Source organism: Thamnophis elegans, chromosome Z (genome assembly GCF_009769535.1).
Source record: "Thamnophis elegans isolate rThaEle1 chromosome Z, rThaEle1.pri, whole genome shotgun sequence".
NCBI lineage: Eukaryota > Metazoa > Chordata > Lepidosauria > Squamata > Colubridae > Thamnophis > Thamnophis elegans.
In genome coordinates, this window is record NC_045558.1 from 42,159,544 (window position 1) to 42,172,278 (window position 12,735).

Below are 12,735 nucleotides of genomic sequence, written 5' to 3' on the forward strand. Positions count from 1 at the left end.
AACTAAGGTAATAATAAACTTGTGTAAAACTGCAGAAATGAAGAAGTCAAAAGTGCTAACAACTTTAAAGAAGAAATATGGAATAAGACTACAATATGTGGTCTAGGGCAGGAGTTTTCAAAGTTTTTCAAGCTACTGAAATTTTTAATAAACATAACAATTATCAAAATGGTGGTCATGTTGTCTTTCAGTTGAGAATAAGCTCCACTCTTTTAACTGTTATTTTAGAAAAAAAATTTATGGATGCCTCTAATTAGTTTTGCTCATAAACAGAGCAATGCAGATCAGATGAAGAATCTAAGTCACTATGAAGCAGTGGATTGATAAAAAGTAACTGTGGTCACTGACTTTTAAAATTACTATTTGGTAGCATTAAATTACTATAATGAAATATGGATCAATAAAAACTAAATGCATTGAATTCATTTTTGCACAAACATGGTATGATATAAAATCTGAAGGAATCAAAAATACAAAATGGCAGCAAATAAGAACAACAAAAAATAAAGTTGATGTTATCCATGATGGAATAAAATTCCTTAATTCAAAATTCCAAGCAAAATAGCAAATTATCTAAGTCAGCAAAGAAACATTGCTAAATTGCATAAGACTTATATTTATGCAAAAAAGATGTAGGTAATCTTTCAGCAAAACCCAGAGTGAAAATATACACAAAGGTTTGGGACTTACTCTATCTATCAAAAACAAGTGGAGGTCTAGTCAGAGAATATGCAGGACAAGTCTGCCAGTTGATAAAACCCAGACTATTGAAAATTAAATTGGTTTCTTCCCCCCTGCATTTTTAGATGTCCATTAAGAACTACATTTTTACCATGTGTTTCAATAGGGCAATCTAGGATGATTTATTATCTGCAATGCTTATTACTTCTGTTGTCATTTGATTTTTTATTCATCATCGTGAAATAGTTGTTAGTCATATCAGAATTCTTATTTCAGTATAAAAGTATCAGGTATAAGTATTTAACTAGCTTTTTAAATACACACTATTTCTTCTAAGTATACTGTACAGCTTTTTCTTAATAAAATATATGTATAGCTGGGGAACTAAAATCCTTCCTTCAAAACCTTCCAAATTTTAAAAATGAAACAAGTTACTAGGTCAAAGACATCATTTTACTTCTGTTAGTTAGCCATTGGTAAAACTAGTATTTTAATGTGATCTAAAATCTTTAATGAAGAAACACATAAGTAGTATGTCACAACTGATTTTTATAAAGCATAGATTTTATTTTGCTCTGTATGGATATTTATATGCCACCATTTTTGAATGAGACAACTACCCTGACAGGCAAATTTTCAACGTCCATTTTCCATTGTTGAACTCAGGCTAAAGAGTTTATTTTAAATCCTAAATCATCTACTTATTAGCATTCTAAGCTTCAAACAAAAGTAGACAAGTTTTGATTCATAACAAAAAAACCCACTTCAGAATGAATCACAAAATCATTAGATTTTTTTCCCCGCCACTTTCCATTATGTCTGGTAGTTAAGCTGCTTGAAATTTGAAAGATGCGGAATCAAGTTGACATGGTAGGCTACCATAAATTTTACCTATTAACTGATTATTATCACTTACCTATATTCCTATGAATAAATAAATAATGATGTAATATAACTATAAATACTCACATAGTATTTTTTAAAATCTATCTTCAAGCCTATAACCAGAGAAAGATGTCTACATCGAAGTTACACCAGAACAAAGGGAGAAACTCTGGTGAAGGAGAAAGAAATTTAATCAAAAGGATGAATTCTTTAATCTTTTGGCATGTAGTCCTATTTCCATTCCACTCATACATAATAAAAACTTCCTATAAAGTAGAAAAGATTATTGAGGGCTATTTAAATCTACTTTCTTGCATCTCTGTTTACTGGTTCCTGTCAGATAGACCCTTCAGTATTCCATTAGTCTTGGAAGTAAGTCATTGTATTATCTATTATTTGGGGCAAAGAAAGATTGATTTTCTTTCATTTGTATGCCAACACATACATCTGAACATTCCAAAGTACATGGATAAACTCTGAATTCTGACTAATAGCCATGCAATTTCTGGTACTAATTTTCTTCATGAAATCATATAAACGTATTAGGTTCATGATTGAATCATGGGTATAATTATTATCATCTGACTTATGAGGAGGCCCACACACAAGTATTTCAAAAATTAGCATTTTTTTAAAAGCTAGCATAGTGGAAAGTAGAAAAATCAGAGTCAGGATGAATCACAAGATACTACAGTCTCGAAAACTCTTCTCTGAAATAATAATGTTCCATCCTACTATATTATAATATAGTGTTGGGATGAAAATGAACTAAGGCATTGTAGTATGAATGACCTTTCTAGAAACAAAATCCAGTGATTTTACCATACCCTAGCTTTTTTTCCAAATTAAGATCAAACATTAATTGCAAATAGTTCACATTTCAACTTAGTCTCTTAAAAAACAGCAATATTTGCCAAGTAAGATTTATATACAAAATAATATACTCCTGTTATTCTGATTTCCAACTCTATCAAGGGTGAACACTGTCAGGTCAAGGCCTACTCATTGCCACAAATATATTAACAAATGTGCAACACTGTTGTACTATAGAAGAGGCCATCATTTGTTTTACAAGAAAACTAGTCATCAATAAATAAATAAAATCCTATTCAAAAATCAGTTATCCTAAGCCTTTGTACAGAGAAGCCCCTACACCTTTCAGACAACTTGTATTAATGAGCAGTCGTGACTATAGAATCTCCATCAGTTTTTCTGACAAAGCTGCAACTAGTCCAGCTTCTCATTGAAATTCCATTAATCTGGTACAGCCGGGTTCAGTGTGAAAATCAGACCTCCATCTAAGCCTTTATCAGTTTACAATAACCTACAAGTGAACTCTGCCTCATAGCATATAGCAAGTTATGATTTTCCTATCAATCAGACCAATAGCCAATAAAAGAAGAGCCAGGCAGGAACTGTATGCTGGCTAAGAATTGTACATCTTGTATTATTTGAGGTTGCTTCTTCACAACTGTTTTTCTCACCTTCGCAGCTTCTTTCTGTTTTCATTTCTGTACGATGACTGGGCCTCTGTATTATTCTTCCTGCTAGAAATTTAATTGCTGCTGACAACTGAGTCAAAGCATTACTGAGGTGTGCCTGAATTTCATTAGAAGATGTAACTTATGCATCTTTTCTACAGTACCTAATAAATCATAAAGAAATCAAAACACGTATGGCTTGAGGGGAATAACCGGAAAATTAGGTAGCCATTGGGGAATTGAATGGACTTTTGAACTAGAGAGGGAAGGGGACAAATAAATAATTTGTTACAAGACAAAGAATGGGAGCCAGCCACAGACTTTAAATGTATGTAGAGAAGTATACGTCAAAAATCAACTTTTTCAGAAACAGCATTCATGTTGCAAAAAGCAGATGCATTGTTCAACTTTATATTCCAAAAAAAATTGGAATTCTAACTCATGCCCTCCGGGGGAACCACAGTCAAAAAGACACAGCAGTTACCAGTTTGACAGAAAAGAAATTTGAGACCCTTCCCCATTTAATTATTCCATTGATGGTCAAAATGATCTTTCAATATAGTACTATCCGGTGATTGTCTTTAGATGTGTTTTTATACCTTTGCAGAGAGATTTAGCTATAGATGACTGATCAAGGTTGCCACTGACTGCTTGTAATTTCTAAGCTTCTATTTAAAACAACAGTGCCCATCATTCTTATCTTTATATATATATCATTAATCTATGTTTCCACAGAACTTATAAATGTAATACCTGGAACTCTTTTAAGTATTTTGCATATGAAAAAGTATATGCTTTCATAAAGAATCTGTCAAATTTCCACTACTACATTCAAAAGAGGGTTTACATGGTTAAAATGTGAATTTCCTTAAGGCATTTAATTGAGAGAAAAGGAGGACTGAATTAAAGAATTAATCTTAAACTCACATATCCATTGTGTTCAAGGGGATTTATTTCTGAACCGTCCATGCTATAAATAGAATTCATTTCTCTACTAACAGACACCATAGTGATTTATTGGACAGACATCAGTAAAAACTTATATAAAGATTAAATATCAATATTTATGAGATGTGAGAGAAACATAAATAGCCTAAATATTATACTCTTCGGGTAAATTCCATTAACTTTATAGGATCTGTGCAAGAAGTATACATATAATTTTGCTAATGCTTGCCTCCAGCCTACACTGATAGCTATGAGATACTCGGCCAAAATTATTTTACTTTCCCAAATTAATTATGGATAACTTCATCTCTCTGTTCAACATTTATTTCAATTTCTACTTAATAAGTAGAAGATTGTTGTCTTGTTCAATAGGCATTTTGTTAATTTAAGTAATCTTGATTTTTTTTTACAAAATGAAAGACTTGTAAAATATTCAAATTAATATAATTAACATAGCTTAATAATAGTATTTGGAAGCTTCTTAAAATTAATAGTTAATGCATTTGTATTGGTAATACTTAGGGCTCAGGCTTCAACATTGTTCAGCAATTGACTTTCTACTTTCATAAAGAAAAGCAGTTGTCTATTTTTTGTCTCAAACAAACTAGAAAAAAATCATTTCTCATGCTTGTTTCTTTGTATATGTATTCAATGTGTTGAATATGTCCACTACCATAAAACACGGAGAATGGAACGCAAGCACCAGATTTGTCAGATAAAGACAAAGGTTTATACTCTATTTAATGCCTTATGGGAAAAATAAGTCTAAAACTTCATCTAATCTAATATACCAATAAATACATTTATTTAAAAAAAGCTATTAAAAGGCTATTTTATTCCTGATATTTAACTGACTCTTAGAATATAAAAACAAAGATGGACTCAAAATAGGAAAACTTTTATTGTTAACATTATACAATCTACCGAATTCGAAGAATGTAAATATCCTGCTTGCTTGGCTGTTACAAGGTTTACCACTCTGAGTTATCCCCATCCTGCAATAGGCATAATTTTCTATCTCATAAATGCAATATATGATTCCAAAGGGAATAATCTGAATAACGTAAAATGTAGCATATCATGCATATTTTCATTCAACAATTGAAACAGAGGTTACACGTTTTGATTAATATATGGCAAACCACCACTTCCCTTGACAACCCTCATTTGCCAATCTAAATTTTTGAGCAACAAATTCATATAAATTGATAGTTATATGTATGTGTGATTTATCAAACATTGCTCAATTCTTATTAATAACAGATAGTAAGCCATGATTCTCTGAATTATTTTTCCTTAAAATAAAACTACAACTGATTATGGTTTTTATTTTTAAAATGGTGGGAAAAGTGTTTAAACCTTTAAAAATAATTGTTCAATAAGTACACACTAATTTATTAATTGTAAAAATCTTAAGAATAAATTATTTAATCTTATCCTATTTTCTATTTGCAAGAAAAAGAAAAAGAAAAGCATTTCAGTCATTGATTTCTCTGCTTATGAAGGACATCTAAGGAACCTGTTTTAATTTTAACACAAAACAAGCAAATGTATCATTTCAAATATTATCATTTCACCATGCTTTTTCTGCCACTAGAGAGTGCTCTTCAGTTCCTTAACAAGCGTGGAAAGGTAAGAAACTTTTCAGGGCATTAAGCTTTCTGAGAATTTACTGTTCTCAAATTATCCTACAAAATCTTCTTATGCAGTTCATTAGAAAACAACCAAACTACCAAGAATATTACAATTATTTAGGATGAGATCTAGAAAAATCACTCACCATCAGAAGGGCCTTCATCCTCTTTATCACATGCTAGAGAGAGACTGTCAGGGGCAGCAGGACAAGACCTTTCATTCTCTTCCCCCTCGTCATCACCTCCTGCACATAATAAAACATTTTCAGTGATTAAAAGCAGAGACTTTCAGTTTTACATTATGCAGACAGCAAAGCTTTCCCAATTGGTTATTTTGAGATGGCAATCTTCAGTAGCTGAGAATTCTAGCATCATACTATCAGGACATAATAGGTGCCAAGTTTAGGACAGCTAGCATAAAGGGCACCTTGAATTTCAAGATCAACAGTGGATTTCAGAAGCATACATCATGAACATTAGGCAGAGCTTTCCCTTCTAATTAGCTCACAACAAAAGTTCCAAAACTTAATTGGTATAATTTCCAATGCCTTCAGTGAGGATAAAAAAAACATTCTATTTTAAAATCTCCCTAATTCAAAAAGGAAGTGTAAAAATAAAGAGATACATTCACTAGATGGTTGAAATGGCACAATAAGATGGATTTCTTTGAAAAAAAACAGTGCTGGGGAAGGACATACTGCCTGATCCTCTTGGGTATTATTGGAAGAGGGGGAGCTTGGCAAACACAGAAACCTGACTTCACTCCCCCCTCAGTTATTTCCAACACTCAAAGGCCTATTTTGCAATTATAACTCCTCAACATCCCAAATTTTCAAAGTAAGGACGTGACCAGACTACTATCACAAGTCCCCGAAACATTCAGGCTAAAAAATGAAAATAAAAATGAACAGGCTGTAAACTAAGTACAAATCCTGTTTAATATACTGGCTTGTTAAGAGAATGGCAATAAACCAAGGGCTGCACTCCAGGTGTAACATTAACATATCATGAAAAATCTTGGATTATTTAATCAATCCCTATGGCTGAAAAAATCACGCCAAAGAAAGCAAAAGCATTATCACACTTGCTGAATCTGACTTTCACAGCTGAATTAAACCACTTGATTGAATTCACAGAGATAAGGGTTTGATTTAAAATATTTAACCCACTGTAAACAATAAGATTACACAAGGAAATGTAATAACTACTGATTTCTGATAAATAATTAAATTCCGTGATACCTTGTCTCTTCAAAACATTTCCTTCCTTAAAAAGTGATACAAATAATAAAATGTATCACAACCAAAGTCATGGTAAATAAAAAATGAATTGGGTAGTATGTTAAGAATATACCACACATTTTTTAAAAAGGGCTACAGATAGTTCTTGTGGTTTGACTACAATGGGAATCAGAATTTCTGTTGCTAAACAAGATAGTTAAGTGAGTTATGCTGTACAATCTTTTCTGTTATAGTTGTTAAGTGAATAACTGCAGTTGTTGAGTGAGTGATGCAGTCATTAGCAAATCTGATTTCCCCCACTGATTTTGTTGATTCATTGGAAGCTGGCTGGGAAGGTTGCAAATGATGATTATATGATCCCAGAGTGCTGTATTTGCCAAGCATCTGAGTTTTCATCACATGACCATGAGGATGGTGCAATAGTCATAAGTCGGAGGACTAACTGAATCAGACTGCAAAAACCAATGTTTTATGTTATGTCTTCAATGTTATGTCTTCACCCTAACCTTCCTAGGTCTTTTCCACCCTTTCCTTCAAGTTTTTCAGGAATATTGATGAAGACAATATTTTAAATGTTTACAACATTCTTGTATGTTTTAAAAAGTCTCATTAATCTAAAATCTGTCTACTGTTTCAAGTACTTCAAAGAAAGAACAGGAGTGCTGCTTATGCATGTTGATACTCCATAAATCAAAATCGTTACAAATAAAGAAAAGTGAGGTTCACATAATACAGCTATGCTGTAACATGTGGACTGCATATCTGCAACCACAGACACTTCATCACAGGAGCCTCACAGATTTGGAAATGCTGCATGCGTTATAAGAAATAAAATGGTTTAAGCCCAAGCTCAAGCATCTACATAAATGCCCATTCTTGTACAGCCCTCCCTGCCCGATTCAGGTCATTAATAGATATTTGTGGGTCTTCTCCATGTTTGACAACAATAAATTCAACAGTTTCCTCTATGACGTCTACCCAGTGGAATAAATTATCAATATCTGGGAGAAAAATTCCATTCCTAACTATTTTTCCAGGGATTTTAATGTTTCCTTATCAATGTTATGCATTGATTTGTATCATTTAATTACTGTTTTAATTGATTTTTAACATAATCAACAGTTGTTATTAGAACAGACAATATATACATTCTTAAAACAAAATTTATTTACAGAAACACATACACAAATGAAAAGCATATCTGTAAAGGTTCACTAACACCTTTGCAAATGGCAATTTTCAAAAAGTAAACCTCTCATAATCTCAACACTTGCTCTAACTCATATTGCATTCTAGTGTTCTCTGATTTAACATATCTAGATTAGACTTACACTTTCAGAATTAACCACTTGTGTTAAGAGTTTTAGAATAGGAATAGTGGCTTGTAAGAAGTCCTGTGCTTAGAGCTTTACTGCAGAACAATTTAAGGGCAGAATTTATGCATTTCCCTAACTGTAGCTCTTCTCCCATCCATTTTTCCCAGTAGAAAAATCCAAATGGCTGTCTTTAAAATATAGTGGGGAGACTGGAGATAATGAAAGAATGGTAGAACTATGTCAAACAAGAGGTTGGCTAACAGGGAGGAGGAGGAGGAGGAGGAGGAGGAGGAGGAGGAGGAGGAGGAGGAGGAGGAGGAGGAGGAGGAGGGGGAGGAGATGATGACGAGGATGCTGTAATGCACCTGTTTGGGACACAACCAGCAATGGACAGCTTGGCAAATCAAGTTTAAACCGAATGTAGGGAATGCTACCATTCTTTAAAATAAAAAATAAAAACAGATCTGTCCTCCAGAAAAAAGTAAGACTTATGTATAACAAGGAGCCTCCATAATGCTTCAGGCACACAGAACAAGTGCAATGTTCTGACTCATCTGCTTATGTGTGTTCTCTTTATCTAGAATTAGGGCATGTATGGAGAATAGATCACATTTTATGTCATATTCAAAAAGATTTCACAAACTTTTAAGTAGCACTCGAACACATTTCAGAAATATTCTACCAATACATCCCTATGGCAGAGATTGTTTGGAATATTTCCAGCTTCTTAATTCCATTCATATTCTAATATTTTTCTGTGATTTAGAACAGAATTATTAAAAATTGAAAAGAATTTCAAAAATTCTGCTCTACCTAGCTTTAAACAGCCTCTTCTGTTTCCTGTCAATATGTGTGTGTGTGTGTGAGTGAGTGAGTGTGTGTGTGTTATATTTGTGCTGATAAATAAATAAAGGGAGACTAGTATAGATCTGAGCCACTGAGCCAAGGTGGCGCAGTGGTTAAATGCAGCACTGCAGGCTACTGCTAGATCAGCAGGTCAGCGGTTCAAATCTCACCGGCTCAGGGTTGACTCAGCCTTCCATCCTTCCGAGGTGGGTAAAATGAGGACCCAGATTGTTGGGGGCAATATGCTGACTCTCTGTAAACCGCTTAGAGAGGCCTGAAAGGCCTATGAAGCGGTATATAAGTCTACTGCTATTGCTATTGCTATTGATCTATTTCAAGCTATTTAGCTCTCATCAGCTAGCCATACCCTTATTGGGATTCGAACCTCTGCTTTATTACATCTTAGGCAGACGTCTTAGCCATTAAGCCACAGGCCCTCCTCCTTATCAGCTGAAGCCAGGGAGAAAGGTATATATTTAGTGTCACAACCCCTGGTATGCCCCAATTATGGGAGGAAGCTAACTGTTTCCATTATCTGTTAATCGGCTCGTCACAAGAGTCCATCACGACAGAAACCCAATATTTTTACTGTTGCCTTTGTTATATTTGTGTTATATTTGTGCTGATAAATAATGGCTAATGGCTTAATGGCTAAGACGTCTGCCTAAGATGTAATAAAGCACAGGTTCGAATCCCAGTAAGGGTATGGCTAGCTGATGAGAGCTAAATAGCTTGAAATAGATCTATACTAGTCTCCCTTTATTTATTTATCAGCACAAATATAACACAAATATAACAAAGGCAACAGTAAAAATATTGGGTTTCTGTCGTGATGGACTCTTGTGACGAGCCGATTGACAGATAATGGAAGCAGTTAGCTTCCTCCCATAATTGGGGCATACCAGGGGTTGTGACACTAAATGTATGTATGTATGTATGTATGTATGTATGTATGTTCAAATTACAGTGAGCATCTGTAATTTGTAGCCAAGAGACTACACATTTCTTAACATCTATCTTTGTGACTCAAAAATTTGTGAGGTTGTATAGATGTAATATTCTTCACTGGGACACAGCATGGAAGTAGAATTAAAAGGAGAGATTCCCTTGATAAGGACCAATAAAAGACCAGAAGTAGTCTGGTGACAACAATTATAGATGTTCACTAGTCCAAATTTAAAACTGGGGATTCCTAGCTTTTACCAAATCTGCATTTCAGTTGGGCTGTTCACTTGCCAAACTTGGCAAGTTGGTTGCAAACATTTTGTTACCATTCAAGGAAACATTGTCAGTGCACTCTGAATTGTGTTCATCTATCAGGGCACTGGTCTAAATACCTTTTTATGTGATGCAAATTAGTGTGGATACATCATACCTGTATCCTAAGAAAAGCCTAAAACTGTTTCCACAATTTTTTTGTGTTCAGAAGGTCTCAATTTCTAATATCCTGGTAAATTCAGAAAATAAAATTCCCTATTCAAAGACACCCATGAAAACATCCTTTCCAAAAGACTGTGGAGACAGTAGACCTCTCTTAACAGTGTGGAAGACAGTAAGGGAGTAATTGGAAGAAGATGGAATTGGAAACAATTATTGGTCTTCCATAAATTGATTTCTATAAAAGATCCAGGTCAATGTCATCAAATTCTTTGAAACATCTGTCTTGAGCAATATTTCTCCTAACTGTATTTCATACTTATTGTCTACTGGTTGTCTCTTGTTTTCTACATTTATTTTAAAGCATCCACTTCTTACTTTTCAAAGTCATGCCATTTTGCTATTGTTTAATTTTTTTATTTCATTTATCTTTATAGTACGTCCAAAACCTTGTATCATTTAAAAACCGTTGTCTTTCGATGGTATACGTTGTCTCATGCGTCACCTCTTTTGCCAGCAGCTACACTGTGGAACTCACTGCCTCCAGACAGTTAAACAATTCAGTGCTTGTCTTTCTTTGGAAAACATCACACAAGATTTCCCAGGCTTTGTCTGACTTTCTAAAATTTTAACTTAACAATTCTTACTTATGCCTTATTTCCTCTTTGTTATTTAAAATATGCAATTTTTTATTGTCAGCTTGAGGGCACAGTTGTGTCACAGTTAATTGTATTTCTATCTTTTTTAAAGCATTTTAAAGAATGTATTCTTACCTTACTTATTTTTTAACTTAGATTTTAAACATTATCTGCTATTGCAGCTCTATATTATTTAGAAAGAGCTTTTTAGTAAATGATTTCTAATGTGATAAGCAGAACTTCCAATAGTGTGAACTACTATCTTTGTGATCAATTAGCACATTTTTCTATCATTTGCATCCTTTGCATATTTTATGACATTTCATAAATTGTAAAAAATTTATAGAGGTATAGCCAGCAGACTTCCTGCCAGTTATTCTTAATCCTTTTTGTCATCACTAGAAAGGGGCCTGACTCTTGATTTGGGCACCCTTGGCAACAAGTCATTCAAGAATATTTCTGCACTAGAGAATCACAAAATTTTATCCGTCTGGGACAACAACATTCCAAGAAACTGTGGTTGTTCTAGAGGCAATAATAAAAGCTGTGTGTGGGCCACCTGTTTAACTTTTGCCATGCCCCTAGACAGTGCTCATTTGGAAGCAATGCAGTAAATGTAAAAAGTGACTAGATCTGGCCACCTGGTGCAGCTTGGAATATTCAGCCAAAAAAATTAATTAAACAAATCTCAGGGCAGGCAGCAGGGATTGGTTCAGCTAAGGCATCAGAGACCTGGCATTTGCTCAAAAATATAAGTTTCCAATTCTGGCAAGGGTGTACAAAAAAAAAATCCCCTTTAGGCAGATTAAATACTTGCATCATTCTGCTTTTGTAAGCAGTTATAAATATGCTGTTTTATAATGTGGGATGCAAATAGTGCATGTGATTTCACTTGCAGCATTCAGCTTTTGTTAAAACTGGGGAATCGGAGTTTGAAACCTGTAAAACCACACAGAAACATGTGACAATGTTCCAGATGTTTATATTTATAGTGGTCAAAGAACAGTTTTCCTTTCATATACAGCTCTCCAACAAAATCCTGAACTAACAGGAGCTGAACAAATAGTGAAAAATAAAAGAAAGCTTATTCTGTGTTTATACTTTAAAAAAAATATTCTTTCTCTTCTATTATTCTATCCAATTTTCTAAGGAATTTTCATCTTAGAAACCTGGATCAAGCCTTTATGCCTAAGCTGTACATTAAGTGAAAGGATGATACTAAGTACTAAATAATGCTGGGAATAATAGTAGCAGAGTCCAGGGGAATATGGACATCTAGAAAATGAAGGAACGTTGGACAAAATGTTACTTTGGATGTTATATATACAGTTTTAGAGGGATTCATTTATTGAATTTAGATCAAGGTGAATAATAGGGATTACATATTACATTTTTGAAGAGAAAAAGGTCACATTGGTTGGCCAGTAATCCAAAGGAGGGCTATTTTACACATAAGCAGAACCAGATTTTTCTATGTTATTTGTTTTGGGGGAAGCAATTCTGAGTGACATGAGGTATTTCCTTTATAGCTGTATAAAATTAATTTAACAGCTTGTGGACATAAAGGTAGTCCTTGATTTACAACAATTCATTTAGTGACGATTCCAAATTGCAACAGCACTGAAAAAAGTGACTTATTACCATTTTTTATACTTATGATCATTGCAGCATTCCCATGGTCACATGAT

At 33.8% G+C, this 12,735-nt stretch overlaps 1 protein-coding gene across 2 annotated transcripts in view; it reads right to left on the reverse strand.

The window, feature by feature from the left end:
- The window catches only part of SKAP2 (src kinase associated phosphoprotein 2), a 127,210-nt gene that overhangs the window by 95,707 nt on the left and 18,768 nt on the right, over positions 1-12,735 (reverse strand). For both annotated transcript variants that reach the window (XM_032237312.1, XM_032237311.1), the window contains exon 4: positions 5,776-5,874. In XM_032237312.1, the coding sequence (XP_032093203.1) occupies positions 5,776-5,874 (99 nt within the window). The remainder of the gene's footprint in view (positions 1-5,775; positions 5,875-12,735) is intronic.